Here is a 20680-nt window from a genome sequence, read left to right as displayed (position 1 = left end):
AAAAGATCTGTACAATAAGGACTTCAAGCCTCTGAAGAAAGAAATTGAAGACCTCAGAAGATGGAAAGATCTCCCATGCTCATGGATTGGCAGGATTAATATAGTAAAAATGGTCATTTTACCAAAAGCGATCTACAGATTCAATGCAATCCCCATCAAAATGCCAATCCAATTCTTCAGAGAGTTAGACAGAACAATTTGCAAATTCATCTGGAATAACAAAAAACCCAGGATAGCTAAAACTATCCTCAACAATAAAAGGACTTCAGGGGGAATCACTATCCCTGAACTCAAGCAGTATTACAGAGCAATAGTGATAAAAACTGCATGGTATTGGTACAGAGACAGACAGATAAACCAATGGAATAGAAGACCCAGAAATGAACCCACACACCTATGGTCACTTGATTTTTGACAAAGGAGCCAAAACCAACCAATGGAAAAAAGATAGCATTTTCAGCAAATGGTGCTGGTTCAACTGGAGGTCAACATGTAGAAGAATGCTGATGGATCCATGCTTATCACCCTGTACAAAGCTTAAGTCCAAGTGAATCAAGGACTTCCACATCAAACCAGATATACTCAAACTAATAGAAGAAAAAGTGGGGAAGCATCTCGAACACATGGGCACTGGGGAAAATTTCCTGAACTAAACACCAATGGCTTATGCTCTAAGATCAAGAATCGACAAATGGGATCTCATAAAACTGCAAAGCTTCTGTAAGGCAAAGGACACTGTGGTTAGGACAAAACGGCAACCAACAGATTGGGAAAAGATCTTTACCAATCCTACAACAGATAGAGGCCTTATATCCAAAATATACAAAGAACTCAAGAAGTTAGACCGCAGGGAGACAAATAACCCTATTAAAAAATGGGGTTCAGAGCTAAACAAAGAATTCACAGCTGAGGAATGCCATATGGCTGAGAAACACCTAAAGAAATGTTCAACATCTTTAGTCATAAGGGAAATGCAAATCAAAACAACCCTGAGATTTCACCTCACACCAGTGAGAATGGCTAAGATCAAAAACTCAGGTGACAGCAAATGCTGGCGAGGATGTGGAGAAAGAGGAACACTCCTCCATTGTTGGTGGGATTGCAGACTGGTACAACCATTCTGGAAATCAGTCTGGAGGTTCCTCAGAAAATTGGACATTGAACTACCTGAGGACCCAGCTATACCTCTCTTGGGCATATACCCAAAAGATGCCCCAACATATAAAAAAGACACGTACTCCGCTATGTTCATAGCAGCCTTATTTATAATAGCCAGAAGCTGGAAAGAACCCAGATGCCCTTCAACAGAGGAATGGATACAGAAAATGTGGTACATCTACACAATGGAATATTACTCAGCTATCAAAAACAATGACTTTATGAAATTCATAGGCAAATGGAGGGAACTGGAAAATATCATCCTGAGTGAGGTAACCCAATCACAGAAAAACACACATGGTATGCACTCATTGATAAGTGGCTATTAGCCCAAATGCTTGAATTATCCTAGATGCGTAGAACATTTGAAACTTAAGATGGATGATCAAAATGCAAATGCTTCACTCCTTCTTTAAAAGGGGATCAAGAATACCCTTGGCAGGGACTAGGGAGGCAAAGTTTAAAACAGAGGCAGAAGGAACACCCATTCAGAGCCTGCCCCACATGTGGCCCATACATATACAGCCACCCAATTAGACAAGATGGATGAAGCAAAGAAGTGCAGGCCGACAGGAACCGGATGTAGATCTCTCCTGAGAGACACAGCCAGAATATGGCAAATACATAGGCGAATGCCAGCAGCAAACCACTGAATTGAGAATGGGACCCCCGTTGAAGGAATCAGAGAAAGGACTGGAAGAGCTTGAAGGGGCTCGAGACCCCATATGAACAACAATGCCAACCAACCAGAGCTTCCAGGGACTAAGCTACTACCCAAAGACTATACATGGACTGACCCTGGACTCTGACCTCATAGGTAGCAACGAATAGCCTAGTAAGAGCACCAGTGGAAGGGGAAGCCCTTGGTCCTGCTAAGACTGAACCCTCAGTGAATGTGATTGTTGGGGGGAGGGTGGTAATGGTGGAGGATGGGATGGGGAGCACCCATATAGAAGAGGAAGGGGAGAGGGTAGGGAGAAACCAGGAAGGGGAGTAAAATTCGAAATGTCAATAAGAAATATTCAAGTTAATAAAGAAAAAAAGGAAAAAAAAGGAAATGTAAATAAGAAATACTCAAGTTAATAAAGAAAAAAAAAGAAATTAGAAATATCCTATTCATAATAGCTCCAAGAAGGAGCTAAAAATAAACCCAATTAAGGAAATGAAAGACCTTTACACTGAAAATGCTGGAAAGAATGAAAGAAAAAATATGCTAGACATGGTGGTTTGAACAGGTGTGGCCCCTACAGATTCATATGTTTGAGTGTTTGGCCCATGGGCTTGGCATTAGTAGGAGGTGCAGCCTTGTTGGAGGAAGTGTGTCTACGGGGGGGGGGGGGCTTTGAGGTCTCTTGTGCTCAAGCTCCACCCAGAGTGGCTCTCGGTCCTTTCTGTGCCTGAGGATCAGGATGAAGAACTCTTAGTTCTTTCTCTAATACCATGTCTACCTGGACTGCCATGCTTAACACCATGATAACAGACTAGACCTCTGAAACTGTAAGTCAGCCCCAATTAAATGTTTTCCTTTATAAGAGTTTGGTCATACTGTTTCTTCATAGCAATAGAAACCCTAACTAAGAGAGTAGATAAACACAAAGAATTTTTATGGTCTTGATTGGAAAATGCCATGAATTAATATCATGAAAATAACTACACTACCAGTAGTCATCTACAGATTGACTGCAATTCCCATCAGGATTCTGATATCATTCTTCACAGAACTATTACAATGAAATCCAAGAATTCATATAGAACTATAATAGACTATATTTCTGGTTGGTTTTATGTCAACTTGACACATTAGAGTCACTTGGGAAGAGGTAACATCAACTGAGAAAATATCCGCACTACACTGGCCCATAGAAAGCTTGTGGGGTAATTTTTGATGATTGCTATGGGAAGGCTCAGCTCACTTCAGGCAGTTAGACATCTGGGCTCATGGTCTGAGATGCGGTATTCAGAGAAGACTGAACACTCTGTGAGGAGAGCAAGCCAGTCACCAGTACTCTTGCATGGGTACTGCTTTGGTTCATGTGGCCAGGTTTGAGTTCCCACCCTGACTCTTCTAGAAGATGACTATAAGCAGTAAGGTTCAATAAACGGTTTCCTCTGCTACATTGTTTTAGGTCACAGGGTTTAGTCACAACAGAAACCCTAAGTCAGATTAAGTTGGCCCTAGGTGTATGGCAGACCTAACTATGTATTTTGGGACAGATTGTGTTGGGATCCTATTCTTTGTGCTGGAAAAGCCACTGAGTGCTCAGAGCTCAGTGGGCTGTTTTGTGAGAGCTATGTTGATGCAGATACCAAGAGCAGTGCAGCTCATGGAGACCTGCCTTGTGGTCTTTCGGAGGAAGCCACCTGGCCATCTGAGTGATACTTTAGATGAAGGATACGTGGTTCTAGTCAGCCATGGATGAAGAATTTGTTGTGATTTCCAAGACACTTTGCTTTGTTGGGACAATCAATATTGGTTAGCTAGAACTGATAAATTAGCAATTATTAAAGGAGAGACAAGCATCACTGAGGGAAGTGTTTCTTCAGGATCAGCACACAAAAAGTATGGATCAGAGCTGGCCAAGGTGGTACCTTGCTGGCAGCTGTACGCAGTACTGTGTAAGAGTTCCTAGACGGCACCTGTTTTAAAGTAATGAAGAAGAAATGAAACTTGGCACTGCCTGTGTGGCGAGGGCTAGAGCATTCAGGAGAGGCCACTGGTGAAGGTACAACCTCAGTTTCAGTAGAAGCCACACGCTTAAAGGGCTCAGAGTTCCTGAGGGGAGGCCATCAGAGGTTACTGTAAGCTGGCAGCCATACTGCACTGGAGACCCGACATTTTGGAGATGTGAGTACCATAGGACAGCTGCCAAGCACAGCAGCCACTGCAGAATAGAGCTGGCCTGGATGGAGGAGACCAGCTGTGTGAGCCAACAGTGGCAGAGCTGAGAAGAGCCTTTCAGAGGGGCCCAGGACATTCTGAGGGATGAGTCCTGGAGCTTCTGATACTGACAGACTTCAGTGTTGTATTGGCTGATTGTGACTGTGTTGTGGCTCTCCCCTCTTTGATTAAGAAAGCATGTGACTTGTTTTTGATTGTATAGGAGTCTGCAGTCAAAAGACCTTAGAATTTAGAAAGACTTAGAATATTTTATACTTGGATATTTTAGAGAAACTTTGGGTATTTTATAGAAATTTTGAACACAGAAAAAAGAGTTTGGACATTTTAAAGAAACTGAATTTTTAAAGTGTTTAAATTTTGAGGGGCTGTAAGACTTTTGAAAAGTTGTGATGTTTTATATTGTAATATGAATGTTATACTGTCTTGAAGCCAAATTGAAAAAAAAAAAAGATTCTAGTTGAATGCCATGTGTTAGTATGCTAACATCACAAAAGGTCAATTGTACTGGCTAGTTTTACATCAACTTGACACAAACTAGAGCCGTTTTGGAAAGTAGAACCTGAACTGAGAAGACACCTCCGTCAGACTGGTCTGTAGGCATGTGCGTGGTGCCTGATCTTGATTAATGATCGATGTGGGTGGGCCCAGCTTACTATGTGGTATAGTTGGACTCCGGACTAGTTGGTGATCCTAGGTGCTATAAGAAAGCAAGCTGAGCAAGCTAGAAGAGCAAACTATCACTTAGCATTCTCTCATGGCTTCACTCCCTCCTCTGACCTCCCTAGGGATGGGCCATGACTTGAACATGTGGTAGGGAATAAGCCTTTCCTCGTCAGGCTGCTTTAGGTCACATTTGAGAGCACAGGAAAAGAGAACCTAAGACAACCAGGAGAAGTGACCAAAGTGACCCTCAATGGAAAGAGCACAGCTGAGGATGGCCTGCTAATGACAGCCGTATACAGGGCTATGGAAAGGCCAGCCCACGGAAAAGGACAGAGGACCTGGGAATAAGAGAGCAATGCTACAGACCAAGGGGCCTGATACTCAGAGTTTATAAAGAACTGCAAAAATTAAACCATGACATCCCTCAAAAGACAAAACACCCCCCCCAAATTCCTGCTATCAACAAATGGGCTAGTGAGTTCTCAAAAGAAGGAACACAAGTGGCCAGTAAATATTTTTAAAATGTCCAAAATCCCTAGTCACCAGGGGAAGTGATTTAAAACTACCTCGAGAGACCTCTCCCTCTGGTGAGAATGGCTATCACCTAGAATTCTGACAAACACCATGGCAAGGCTCCTGAAAGAGAAACCTTAGTTCATCCTGATGGAGTGGGACTCAACACAGACACTATGGACTTGAGGTGGAGGCTCCTCAAAACGATTAAAAATATAATTACTGAGTGGCTACTCCCATATCCTAGCACAAAGTCCTTACACATCTTTATTTATTGTTATTCTATTCATAATAGCAAGGAAACAGCACCATCCTAGAAGTCAGATAAAGGGATTAAGACAAAGCAGTACATGTACACAATGGAGTATTACTCATCTGTAAAGAAAAGTAAAGTCATGGAATCTGAAGGAAAATGGAGACTTAGAAAGTATAATAGTAACTGAGGTGACTCAAACTCAAAAAGAAAAAACTATGTTGTGTCTCATATGAGAATCATGGACTATAATATATGTGTATGTAAACATGTGGTGTGAGGTGGCCTGGGTGTGTGTATAGATATAGGTCATGCGCAACAAATACCAAGAGACTAAAGGACCATGAACATTGGTAGTAAGAAGGTCTGAGGGTGGGCACAGGTCATGCAGAGGCCAAAGGGACTGGAGTGGGAGCTATGAGGGAGGATCAGGTTCGCAGAAGAAGGGAGGAGATGAGAGGGACAGAGAGCTTACTAAACACACCTGGTTAAGAATGACGTAAGAGATCTAATACTCTGTATGCTGATTTAAATATGAAGTCTAAAAGGATAAAATGGGTTGCCAGTAGTTTAGGCACTGCTCTATGAGGTCACTGAGAATGGTGCTCATATCTATGATCTGTTCAAGTGGTTTTTCCTAAGGCAGATTTTGTATATACTATTATATTTTTTAAACTAAATACGGCACAATTCATTCTTAAAATATATCTAAGAAAACAAAGGATAAGATTACTTCTGAAGTACACTGTACCATAAATGTTAACACGATCATGACTTGATCTCAGAAACCTATGTTGTATCCACAGTGTAAGCTTTTCCTGGGAAGAGAATGTACACCCTCCCTCCCAAACATACTGACTCCTGCCCTCTGCCCTAGCCATTCCTTTCCACTGAGCAGGAGCCCCAGGTGCTCTTCTCAGTGAGAGGGAATGCTATGAAGGGTGTGCAGCCTGAGCCAAGAGCAGCGTGGCTCATGGTGATTTCAATTTATAGGTGACTTTGTCTATTTTTCCTCTGCCCATCCAGATCTCACTATGCAACCATGGCTGACCTTGGACTCATGGTCATTCTCTTGACTCGCTTCTCAAGAGCTGGGATCACAACTGTCTAAACAGCTCTTTCCATGCTTCAAATGTCGGCTGATTTTTACATATCTGAGAAGTCATTAGCCGTTTTGGGATTAACTTATACTTAGTGTCCACTTTATCTGTCTTCTTCCCATTACTGGAATTATGCTAAATATTTTACAGGGTTAATTTTATTCAAAGTATAATATTTTATGTTTCTCTATTTATATACCTGTGTTTTCTCTAATCACAAGTAGAAATAATGCCTGCTTAATATAAACTGCAGAAACAATGAAAATTTCAAATGGCAAAATCACTCATAATCCTACCTCCCGGGAATAAAGTCTGTGTCCCATCATCTATTTTTCCCAAGACAAGTACATGTGACGGGAGAAGGCGCTCACATACTGACATGGCTGCCATGCTGCATTTACATGTTTCTGTCCCTTCGCCCTTACAGTAGATTTTATCTACAGTATCTTTTAGTATACACACATGATTTTGCTATTTGGGTCATACTTTCTCCAAATGCTCGTCTACTATTTGACAGATATTTATAAATGAAGATTTAGGTATTATATTCTGATGCAGTATCAAATTTAACCTTAGCATATAAAATGGACAATCGGGGCTGATACATGTAAGCCCAGCTCACATACGTATTTTAAGAACAGTGAAAATTAAGGCAATTTAAAAAATCCGAAGACAATAGCTTAGTCTTGGTGCCATGCACCCATGTTTCTAGATTGCTTGATTTTCTAACAGTTTTGGATAAATACTATGGGCTTTTCTGTTCAGGAAGTTTATCCATGAGAGATATTAAGAGCTGCATCTCCTCAGGTTAAGAATGCCTCAATAGCTGATGGGGCACCTTCTGAAAGCTGCATCAATTCCAGCATAAAACTGTGAGCCATGTATACTTTGAGGACTTAATTTTTGTTTCTTGAACCTTTTCATACACACTTATTCTCCACACTTTTGCTAAATAACTTCTGTCATTTTGGACACAGCTGCCTATTTTCAACACATCGGTGCCATAACATAGCTCATAGAAATGAATAGAATAAGCCATTGTAGATTTAACCCAGAACCACAAACTATGTCAGACAAGCTGAGATATGTACTCTTATAATTAGTATATATGAATGTAGAGGCCCTGTTCATTAAAGAGCACCTTTTACATATTCCAAATGAGTAGCCAAAATCACCCAAACAGGTGCTTCACTTTTATTTCTACTTTGTATAATCTACTAAGCAGAAATATTTTTATCATACTACAGTCAACTTAAATGAAGCATAAACATAAAATGTTAATATAGTTGTTCAATGGACATTACGGTTAGTCAACAAAAATTACACCAATTCTGCCCTAATTAACAAAGAGCAAAATTGAAATGTTTGCTTGCACAGTTCATGCTCCTGAATATATCAAACATACCCTGGGATGGCATTATTGGAGCTATTAATGTGATTATTTAAAAATGGTGTAAATGAATATTATTCTATGTTTGAGTAACAGATGTTTGAATTAATATAATTGAGTCCAAGTGTGTATGGGGGGGACAGAGGGGTCACTTGTAAAAGAACATAATGTCCAAAATGCATCAACAGAAATGCTGTCAAACTCTGGAGGAGAGCACCCTCACACTAAGGGTCTGCTGTGGTTGACTTCTGACTACTTCTTTTAAAAACCAGTCATTACATAAACTTCCAAACATCACACTCTATCTCAACTAAGCCTCAGAAGGTTGAGGCAGAAGGATCAAGATTTTGAAGTAACAACCTGGGCTATTTGGTAAACTTTGGTCAAAAACAAAAATTTAAACAGGCTATATAATATAGGTTGTTTCAACTTGTAATGTAGTTTGTTAATTTCTATAGATTGAGACTTAACTCAGTATCGTGTGTGTGTGTGTGTGTGTGCGTGTGCGTGTGCATTTGTAGTGTCTGTGCATATGTGTATGCACATGTGTGTGAGTTGATGTGTGTGGATGCCCATGTGACCACATACATAGGCATAATGCTTTTTTGGACAATGTAAAGGTTATCCTTGAGTTCTTCTAATGCTGATTTCTCTGCCCTCATATCTTATTTCAATCTGGACACAATAGTGTAATGCCAAGGATCTCCTGTCTCAAGTTTATGTAAACAATTCTTGCCATTTATTCTCTACCTTAAAAGTAAAAACTGATCACTCAATGGCAGAATGACTTCTGCTGGCCAAGAAAGGGGGAAGAGAGGAAAGGAAATTCAGATATGCCATGAAGAGGAATGAGTTCTTGAGAGTGCAACAGAAACATGGAAAGCCCTAAATGCAAGTATCATGGGCTTCTTGGCCGGGAGGTAGCCAGATTAGTTTAGGGGACTAATATAAATCAACTACCTGCCCAGAAACCGAGGTGAAGCTTGAACATCAGACTTGGGCTCTTTGTGTTGTGTTGGGAACTAGCTAAGACTGTGAAGACCACATCATTTCACTATATACATTCATATTAAAACCATTTACACACATACATATTGAGGACAGAGGTTGGTGATGTGTGTCTTCTTTAATTGTTTTGTACTTTACTTACTGAGCCAAGGTCTGGCCAATGGGACTTAAGTAGTCCAGCCATCCAGCTTGCTTTGAAGATTCTTTTATCTGTACCCCCAGTGTCAGGCAGTAAACCTGATCACCAATTAAATCCATCATTTAGATGGGTTTGGGGAATTCAAACTAATGTTTGTCCCATAGTATCTTATATATGACACTGAAATTGCATCAAATGAATTCTAATAATCACATCATGTTCTCATTTTTATTATAGAATAAAGGTATTTTAATACTATATATATTCATATTCTAATATAGTTTCCTAATACAGATTTTTAGGACTCTCTCAGATCTATGCAATATAAATATAAATCTAGGGATGGAATATTTGAAACAACATGAAGACTCCAACAGAAGGTATAATATTTTATTTTTAAAAATGAAAATTAAAATGCTTAGACCCATATGTAAGTATAACTATCTGTTCAAACATACTGGTTCATCTACAGAAAAAATAAGACTTCCACATGTTGGCACTTTCTTTCCTATTCCATGGCATGTTCTTTGATCCGAATAATTAAAACACATTCGATCTGCAAGTTCCCAAAGCTCCAGCCACCAGCATGAGGACTGCTGGGCACCAAGTCATTCTGGATAAGCCCACGATGGTTTCTCCTTAAGTTTCCTTCTGTTCTGGAGGTAAGCCTGGGTGCTAGCACCCAGACACAGATAATACCAGTAAACCAGGCAAAGACAGCATAATTCCTTCCTTCCTTCCTTCCTTCCTTCCTTCCTTCCTTCCTTCCTTCCTTCCTTCCTCCATCCTTCATCTTCCTCCTCCTTCCTCTTCTTCTTCTTCTTCCCCCTGCCCCCGCTTTTGGTTATTTGAGACAAGGTCTGTGTACATAGCTCTGGTTGCCATGGACCACACTGGCCTCATACATCCCTCCAGAGATCTGCCTACCTCTCCCTCCCAACTGTTGGCATTAAAGGCATGTGCCATCATGCCTGGCTCGGCATGATTTCATAAGAGTCTGGATAAGAGAACCAAAATTCTATTGGTATAAGTGCCTTAATAACTTGCAACTTTCTTATTCCATTTTTGATAGTGAAAATGTATGAATCAAAGGAAAAGAATAGAAAAGTGAATTTAAAACAATTTTATTTTATTTTGAGATAAACATGACAGAGCAAATGACACACTGTTAATCATTTCTTCTGGTACTACGGCATGCATCCCACCCACATCCTAAAACTAAACTGTAACGATGTGCTTTATTCTTTTAGTAAATAAGAAATTACGATGTTGATTAAATGAGAACAAACATTTAGAAACTTAAAACTCTTGAAATTAAAAATTATAAGATTCACTGTTAAATATTTAGACTTAGCTCTTCGAGAAGCATCTAAGTACATATCTGACATGCTATCATAACAAGGCGCAATGTATATGCACGTGAAGATAAACCAAAGTATACTACTGATGACTTCACTGAAAGAATGATGGTCAGCATTTATTGAAACTAGCTCCACAAGTCAGCCAAGCACCTTCTGGAGAGAGACAGCAAACACCGCAAGGTTGCAAGGCACATACAATATGACTCCTCAAATACCTGAAGGTGTGTAAGTAGTCACAGATAAAGCATGAGAATTTGTATGTTTCTGTCAGCCAGCAAGAGGGTCAGCCAGCACAAAGTCTGGCTAAGCAACAGCCTTCAAGGAGATTATACGTCACCAGAAGTAGCAATTAGTGGGGATAACAGACAAGGTTAGATTTTATACAAAAAGAAACACTTCTGATATTGGCAAGATCTTTTAAAAAATTTAAGTAGCACATAAATCTTACCTGATTAGGTATTCTCAACGGGGGCCTTGGGCCTCCAGGGTACCGAGGTGACATAAAAGGCTATTAAAGACAAACAAACCAAAAATCAGAAGAATATAAAACACAAATTTAAAAACAAACTACTTGAAAAATGTAGAATTAATACAATTCATAATCAATTCATTTTCCTATGTTTCCAGCAGGACAAAAGCTTTCAAGAAAATTGTCACTTTGCCTTTTATTTTGGAGAATATCTGGGAATTTTCCTCAGAAAATATGAACACATCAAAAATTATTAATCACAGCAATTAAGAATGTGAATTTCTGAAATGAGATCTAATTGGCAACAAGAGGATGAAGAAACAGGTAAGTGCGTCCCCATAGCTATCAGGTGAAGCGGCTATTGCAGTATACACGATAGGTTCTGAGTGCATACTTTCTAATAAACTATAAATATTATCAGTTTCAATAAAAATTAAAATTATCAAATTTATCCCTCTACTGCGATTCTATACAAGATTGCAAAGAACTTTGTTTTCTACAGGCCATCTGTAGTCAAAAATACTCTGATGGCCTTTCCCCTTCTTGAGTTTGTTATATGAGTAATTATAAACTTTAAAGGTAAAACTTCTTTCCATAGTCTGTAGTATATATTCATTTAAACAAAAGGAGAATGGTCTTTTTTAAAATCCAGGTTAATTTATGTTGTTGGACGAATCAAAGGCTCCTCTAACGGGTTAAGTCTTTGGTAGGAAACTGAGTATCTAGGAGTATCGATAGCAGTGCCTACAGAGGTGAGTGTCAGAACTTGATTACTTAGTCTCAGGTTGCTTATTTCTAAAATGCTGTGAAATTATTTAAAACTTCTATTTTATTATTATTATTTTTATTAACAACTAGCAGAATAATTTTGCTTATTTATATATTAATACCTAAATATGGTTTTCACATATAAAATAAGCAAGTACTTATTTCTAATGGGTTATATATTAATTAAAATATTAATAGTTTAATATATACTGACAATCAGTTTAATAAGTGGCAAGTAGATTAAAAAGGTTTGCATACTCAGCTTATAACATTTTACTAAGTGAACCCTGCATTTATGTCTTTTATAAATAAGAAATTTGGTCTGCAGCAATAAAATCAAGAAATGTCTGCCATGCAGATGTTTCTGTAGTGTCTGCTGCCATCTAAGGAGCTAGGAAATGAAGTTTAGCTGAACAGACAGCTTGCTCTACTCCTTGTGTCACTGGAGACCGTCTTACCGAGCAGACATGGTAGACTGTTGAAGTAATAGAGTCACCTCCAGCTGCTAAAACTTAAGGAGACTTCCCTCCTTTAACAAGGTTGACTACCACACACTTAGCTTCCATAGACGTGAGCAGAGTTAGCCCTCTTCTTCAGTGGAGAAGCTAAAGTGAACTGGTAAGCAACGTATGTATTATGACAGCTAGACACCTATTCCAATATTCAGGTTCTGCTCTTTTCTTTTCGAAATCATCCAATTTTACTTACATAATTATAATTTTAAATTCTGGACTCAATTTAGGTACAGTATCTAAATTTTGATAATTAGATGCTATATTAATATGCTATTATATTAATAGTTTTGTAATAGTTGTCTTTCTTTACATGTTTCATGATATATTCACAAATCCAAGGTGTATTATCAACTTACTGAAATACAAAGAAATAAAAGAAGCTTACTAGCAATTCCCACCTACAATAAAACACTTGGACATGGAGTACAGGCCCAGAATGTGAAAAGTCTCACTGATCACAAAGTGCTGGGCACGAACAACTATTGGAAATAGAGTACTTAAGACTGGACTGTTCACCTAATGTGAAAAGAGGCAACAATGTTAACTTCACAGATTATCTGATCTCTGAAAGATTGCAATATGAACCCCTGAATTTGGATGAGATGATCTATGCTTTTCTACTGACTTAGCTGCTATGAGGGAGTGTCACTGTATGTGGTGGGTAGGGATGGACAGGGCCCTGTAAAATAATGTTGGGAGATAGAGAAAGACTCTGTTGTAGACAGTTTATTTCCTCACGTGCCTTCTTCCTCCATTCACTTTGTGTTCTGGTAAAGGAAGGAAGGATGGGAGAGAGGAAGGGGGGAAGGGCAGGAGAACATAGGTGACAAAAACTACCTCATTTATATTTTTAAAAAGATTTTTATCTAAATTATTAAGAATGTTTTAGTGAAAGTATTTTTTTAAAAATTAGTGCTGGTATAAATTCTAAATATTTAGACAAAAGCTAACTATAACACAGCTAGACAGACACGTAAGTCTTGTGTGTCTAATGAGTTAGCTTACACAAACAGAGCAGTGCAGTATCAAACTGTTTGCACTGGATCAACTATACTTCCCTCCTAGTAAGTCAGTTCAAATTCTGCTATGCTAAAATGCTGATCTAGGCCGGAGATTGTGTACTATAATATTAGTTACATGTGTTAATATACATGATGATACTCTCTGAATTTGTAATTCAGGACAAACATGTTCTTCAAAGACTCCTTAGCTCTGGAAAGAAGATCATTCTTTATTTCCGAGGCAGGTTTTTTTTTGGTTTCATTTTGGTTTTTTGATTTAAGTAGGACATCAAATCCCTGGGAAAAGTTATTTATAATATATATGGGAAAAGTCTGTGTGTGAGTCAAGAGCCTGACTGCTAGCTTTTGCAGCATCTCTGATTACTAGGATGGCCTTGAGCTACAAGCTCTGGAGGCCAAATTTTTCTTAACCTTGAAATGAAGAAGTTGGACCAGATTCTGTTTAAAATCCTTTATAAAACAAGGGATTCATGATTCTGAAGGAAGTCCTTTCTACTTTGCCTTTAAAGTCAAAGATTAGTATAGTGTACAGCTGCAGACATTGCAAGCGTGGACGAGTTGGGAGGGCTAAGGACAAACGCGTTTTCAAAGGCACGAGCCAGATTTATCAGGGGGTTGGAGAGAATTACCATATTTTCTAGGGAAAAGGAACGAGCTATTGAAGATCAGCTGGGGAAAGAAGAGCACTCCTAGTCCAAGGGCACAGCAGATGGAATCCCTCATTTGACAAGGAATTCTCTGAGCATTCGCAAGGCCACAGGTTATAGGTGATCGGATCTGCTAGTGAACTAAGTAGACAGAGATCCCCTCTCTTTCCTTGGGATTCATCGAAGCTCACACCTTATAATTAAACTGAGAAATAATTTTCCGGACGATGCTCTGTGCATCTGTCCTCTAGTTTGGAACAAATAGAATGTTTTCTTTACCAAATGTCAAGTACCAATGAAAGCTCGAAAACAAACAAACAAACATCTTTCATCTGTACCTTCCCTGAAAGCCATATTGTGTCACCCTAATGGGTCAAATGTTGTCCTCAGTGACTGAAAATCTAGATGATCATTTTCAGGTTTCCTCCAAACTGGTCCACACGTGGGATGAGGTTCTCTGTTGCACATGACAACTTGGCTTGTATCCTAACAGGAAAGCTACTCTGGTAAGCAAAATGCTCTCTGCCTGCTCCTACTATTACCATGTGCTTCATGTGCTCCAGGTGTTTGTGTCTCCACAGAACTCCCATGGTGAAACTGAATCCCCAGTATAAAGTTATTTGAAGATGGGCTGTAGGGAATCTTTCTGGAGCTTAGAACTTTCCTGAATAGTTTGCTGTTTTTAAAAAGAAGCAGAGGGTTAACTGCTTTCCCTCCCTGTGTGAGGGGCTTGTGACTGCTCCCTGAGAAGGGAAGGGAGCACAAGGCTGTTTGGAGTCGTGGTTATTTTATTTTTGGAGATGGGGTTTCTATAGCTCAGATTAGCCTCAAGGTTGCTATGGAGCTAAAGATGACTTTGAATTTAGGATTCCTAGGTCTCATCCCCCGGAGGGCCGGGGTTTTAGGTGTCTGTCACTATGCCAGGCAAACTGTGTGCTAATAGATGGAACTTACTTCATTTATACATAGAGACATCCCACTAAGTGAACTATCTATCCTAAGCCCAACTCTGTGCTATTTTCAATATAGCAGCCCAGACCAACTAAGCCTGAAGGAAATGGGCTACGAGAAAGTAGGAAGAACACAAACACAGCTATAAAAAACCAGTAACAGAACGGCACGTGACAACACCTGGCAGGAGCACATGTACCATGCTCACTGCCACCAAGGGCCTTCCAGAGAGTAGACTTATTTAATAAATGTCATTATGTTTGAATAGATTATTATTTCATATTCCACCAAGAATTATTTGGAATAGTTAAACTGCTTTTCTAAAAGGAAGATTATCATTTATTCCTTATCCTTTCTGATACATTATAATAAAATCGACCTATAAAATATTTTAGTATGCTTTTTTGAGACATTTTTTTGAGACATTTTAAAGCAGAAGGCTTCACTCTTTAGAATTCATTAAGTCAACCTCTTTTTGTAAAAGGAAATCAAAGATCAAACTTCTGAATTGCCATTTTAGTTTTGCAAACTCTGACTCTACTCCAGGATTAGGAGTGTAGACTATGTATACGCATCTATCATCCTCAGGGCCAACCAGCCACAAACAGACTGCTTGACTTTGCGTTTCCTCATGGCCCCAGCCTCCGTGTGAGCATTCCCTTCATGTGGCCTTCTTTCCCCCAGCCACCACTCAAACAGAAAAGCTGAAAAGGCAGAGGCATCTCCAGTAAGCAAGTTAATTTAGATATAAAGACTAATTAGCATATGGTCTTGATTCACCATTTCACTAAAAGAAATGCGCAACTGAAAAAATTTAATAAGCTCTTCCTCCTTTCCCTTAGATGTTCTGAGTAGCATTTTTATAATATTTAGAGCTTGGGCATGTTTAATTTTGTTTATAAGACAAACGCTGACATAGACTAGAACACAGGTGGAGTGCAGTAAGTGGACATGGTATGGTTGCTAGAGTGTTATCACTGTAATAAAACTGCTCATCAAAACATGGTAACTTAGGACGCTCTCCAGGAAAGGCAATCAGCAGGCAGCAGTGCCGTACAGGGAGGAGGTGCAGAAGGAACCCTGGACTGTTTGGCGGGCTCCTCACAGGAGTCAGTAACTAAGTTGTGAACAGCACTGACAGGAGGCTCAGAACTAACTGGAGATGGAACAGAGCTGGGCTGTTCTGTATAAAATCTCACTTCTCTTATATTACAAAGACCCAACATTTCAGTACTAATCCTGAATATTCTGTCTTCTTAAAATGTATTATCTTTGGCAAAAAAGGCAGATAAGAAAAAAGGTTAATTTTTAAAATGTAGTTTATATACCACAACATTTAGATAAAAATATGAGATACAAATGAAAAATGCTCTGGAAACAAAGTTTTCAATAGTTTTACTAATCATGTAATGATTAAGTGTCTATATGTCTTCGTCCTGACAATCCACTGCTTAACTAGTTTTAATCTTTTCTCTAGTTTGGTCATTGTACTGTATTAAGCAGGTCCTGCGTGTCTAGCATAATTCTATGACATAGGATTATTCTAGAATCTATAAAACATACTTTTAGAAAATGAAGAATATATCAGGATATAGTTATTCAAAGTTCTAGCAATTAATTCAAAATATATTCACTACAAGGTTCAACCAAAGGATAATATTCTTTTAAAAACAAAATACTATTTTACATATCTATTTTATGAATTAAATTCTCTTGATATGGTCCTTCCTATGTAGATTTCTATTCTATATATTACTCCTAACCACGTTTTTAAAATTGAATTTAAATATATTAACTCTTTTTATGCTACCAATAATAAACATTACTAGGAAATATTTCTTTGAAAATCATTAGTAGAGTGCGACAGTTTATCATAGTCATATTTATATACAAATTGTTTACACATTTTTATAATTCCATGCAAGGCTTGGGTTTTCCATAGCAAACCAATGATGTATATGTTATATATAAATAAATCTAAAGAGTGCTTACCATTTCCTCATCTTATTTGTTTAGTTTCCCCTCTGTTTTTCATGAACATCTCCATCAGACACCACCGACACCCCAGTGAATAAGACACTCTTGATTAACACATTTTAATTCCAACTGGTACTAAACTAATTTAGCTCACCAATGACACACTTGTGCTGGCACATTCTGCTGATCAGCATAAGTATGTAGTTTATCTCCCATGCATTCTAGACATTCTATCCTCATCAACACTTAATTAAAATAACTGTAAAGCAATGACAAATCTTGTCTCTTTGATGTGTTTTTGGCAAGCTAATCCCACAGAGCAGTTAGAAGCAGGATGATTATTTGTGGATTTATTCTAAACATCCAAACTGGTCACTTACATATGGGCCTTTTCAAGAAGATGGGAGTGCTTTCTCAAGCTTTTATTACCACACAATCATTGCATATAGCTGTGCCCCACCCCCAGACTTATGGATTGTGGATCGGGAGTGGGCTGTCCTCATATACTAAGATGCACATAAATGATTGAACAACGTTCAGTAAAATTTAGTACTTCAATTAAATCGATTTATATCTATGAGTATACACATACACTTATTTTCCGTGTGGTAGTAAGGTAACAACAGACCAGTTGCCTTTACTACATGTCTGATTATGAAAATAAATAATTGATATTTCTAGCTTAGGATAGAGTACCAGGGTGACTCAAATTAAAAGCTAAAATTTTTAGGTAAATGACTGGAGCTAGAAACAATTATCCTAAGATACTGAGATAACCCGGATCCCAAAGACAACTTCTGTACATTTTCCCTTACATGTGGATGTTAGCTCTTAGTTTTAGACAGATGCTTCACTATGAGTAACAACAGAGGCCGGGTAGCTAGTAAGGGAACAGGGGAGAGGGGAAGATCTTCCTAGAATGGGGAGATAGAATACAGTGCTATAAAGAGACAAAGGAGAAACTAAAATAGGAAGATGGGGTGCAGGGAAAAGGAGGGAAGATGGGGACAAGTAGCACTAAAGGCCTTCTGAACAGCCATATGGAAACCTGCTATACAGAAGCCTCTGAAAGTACACATGCATATGAAAGGAATTTAAACAGGATCCCATATACTGCGGAGACGATGCCATATCTAGACATCTTATACCATCAAGTAAACCTTCAGTGTCAGGAATGGCCTGTATCTTGTTGAGCTGTTGGCCAAAGAGATCACTTTGAGCCTTCCAAATGTAACCAAATATTGGCAAGGCTTTTGGTTATTCTTGATAAACTGCTGGTAAGGCACTACTGCTGAAGACACAAACTTACTCATGTCATCAAACATGAAGATATTGATCTGGTACCCAATTAGAGCCCCACTCCCAATGACTGGACTAGTAGTCATTGTATGAGAAACTACTTTGTATGTTATTAGAAAAGAAAAATAATCACCAATTTCAACAGCTGTTATGGTTTGTACATGCTTGGATCAGGGAGTAGCACTATTAGAAGGTGTGGCCCTGTTGGAGTAAGTGTGGCTTTGTTGAAGTATGTGTGTCACTGTGGGTGTGGGCTTTAAGACATTCATCCTAGCTGCCTTGAACCAGGCCTACCTATGGATGCTGCCATGCTCCCACCTTGATGATAATGAACTGAGCCTCTGAACCTAAGCAAACCCAATTAAATGTTGTCCTTTATAAGAGTTGCCTTGGTCATGGTATCTGTTCACAGCAGTAAAACCCTAACTAAAACAACCACCTACAAACTGTTGCAACTTACAACAGTGACCTATCTGCAGGATGTAGTGGTGCCACAGTGCCACAGCTGTTATGGAAGTAACCACTCTTTGATTGGCTTTGAGGCCCACTCAATGAGATGGAACCAGTACATGATACTACTAAAATGACTAAGAACCTGAGGCTAGATGGGTCATGGGTCTAGGAGAAAGCCCAATGCTATTATTCTCCTAAAGGAACATAGCAATAAAATGACTCCTAATGATGCTACTATACACAGGCATTGTTCAAGCCTCATCAATAAAACTTCTTACAGTAGATGAAAATCAACAGAGATCTGCAACTGAAGACACAAAGAGGGAAAGCCTGTGAAGCACCCAGTCCTAAAATAGATGTCTTCATCAAACCCTCCCCTCAAGGCTCAGGGAGATAGGCAGAAGAGGAGGCAGGAAGACTGTATGACCCAGAGGGTGAATTACTCCAAGGAAATAGCATCTTTCAGATACAATGGAACTAATGACAATATGAACTTAGAGACTGCAACAACACACACACCACCTCACAAGTTCAAACCAGTCGAAAACCCAGCATATCAGAGAAGGGGAAATGGAGACAAAGTCCTATCTATAACCAAGAATCTGTCTGCAGCTCATACCTGCTAGCGAAGGGAAATCAGTTTCCACCAAAGGAGTGGCAGTGAATACAGTGACAACACTCTAGGCAGGCCCTATGTCTGGGAGTACTTAGGCAACAGAAAACAAACTCCATATTCGTTTGTATTCATTTGTTTGTGTGCTTTTTGTTTTGTGTTTGTTGATTTTCATTCTTGTTCACTTTTTATTTTGTGTGTCTTGAATTTCGTTTTGTGTTGATTTGTTGGTTTTGTTTTTGTTTTAAGAGACAGAGAGCTGGAAAGGGAGGGGGAGGGAGGAAGGGAGGGAGGAAGGTGTAGAGAGCGGCGCGGCGAAACAAAGATGGCGCCGACATCCAGCCTTGTCTGGATGTTGACAACTTACTGCGCATGTGCAGGCTTGTCCCCTTGCTAGGGAGGCCATACGATAATGAGATGTAGGGCGCCCTCTAGTGGTGAACAGCGGTACTGCACATGTGCTGTTTATGCACCAGGTGTCAGTTGACCGTTAATATGCTAATGAGGTGATTCATTCTCTGCCAATCCCTGGAGGACAAGTAGTGGGGTGATCCATGCCCCACCAATCCCTGAGAGATAATTAGCATACTGTAGTGTACGTAAGTCGAGCGACTTTGCTGCTCGGGGTCCCTGTTCAAGAGAGCTGTAACACTAAGAAGAGCTGTAACACTAAGAAGAGCTGTAACACAGTAAAGGCTTGCTCGCAGAAGAATCCTGTTGCCTCGCGTCGTTCTTGCTGGCGGGACATTGGGCGCGCGACAGGAAGGGAGGGAGGGAGGGAGAATGAATGAACATGAACTTGGATCCTTCCAGGATCTGGAAGGAGTTTGGGGAGATTAAAGAGTTTGATCAAAATATATTTATAATTTTTTTAAAAGCTAAGTTTTTTTCCTTGAGTTTGTTTATATAGTGCATTATGTATATTGACCCATCCCTACCTCCCTGGAATGAAGCCTACTTGATCTTGGTGAATGATGGTTTTGATGTGTTCTTGGATTTGGCTTTCGAGAATTTTATTGAGTATTTTTACATTGATATTCATACGTGAAACTGGTCTGAAGTTCTCTTTCTTTGTTGGGTCTGTGTGTGGTTTAGCTATTAGAGTAACTGTGGCTTCATTGAATGAATTAGGCAGTGTCCCTTCTGTTTCAGCAATGTGGTGAGATACAAAATTATCTCAAACCAGTAGCCTTCCTTTTTACAAATGATACAGGCTGAGAAAGAAATTAGGGAAACAATACCTTCACAACAGTACCAAATAATATAAAATATCTTGGTGTGACTCTAACCAAGCAAATGAAAGATCCATACTACAAGAACTTCAAGCCTCTGAAGAAAGAAATTGAGGAAGATATCAGAAGATGTAAGATCTCCCATATGCATGGATTGGTAGGATTAACATAGTGAAAATGGCCATCTTGCCAAAAGCAGTCTACAGATTCAATGCAATCCCCATTAAAATTCCAACACAATTCTTCACAG

The 20680-nt window shown here is 39.2% G+C and overlaps 1 protein-coding gene across 49 annotated transcripts in view; it reads right to left on the bottom strand.

Moving 5' to 3' along the window:
- The window catches only part of Ssbp2 (single-stranded DNA binding protein 2), a 288275-nt gene that overhangs the window by 47808 nt on the left and 219787 nt on the right, over window positions 1-20680 (bottom strand). For all 49 annotated transcript variants that reach the window (XM_063282020.1, XM_063282022.1, XM_039103448.2 and 46 more), the window contains one exon: window positions 10933-10992. In XM_063282020.1, coding sequence (XP_063138090.1) covers window positions 10933-10992 — 60 coding nt within the window. The remainder of the gene's footprint in view (window positions 1-10932; window positions 10993-20680) is intronic.

The sequence above is a fragment of the Rattus norvegicus genome, chromosome 2, assembly GCF_036323735.1.
Source record: "Rattus norvegicus strain BN/NHsdMcwi chromosome 2, GRCr8, whole genome shotgun sequence".
Classification (NCBI taxonomy): Eukaryota; Metazoa; Chordata; class Mammalia; order Rodentia; family Muridae; genus Rattus; species Rattus norvegicus.
The sequence above is the reverse complement of the archived record's forward strand: the minus strand, read 5'-3'. Positions and strand labels throughout refer to the sequence as shown.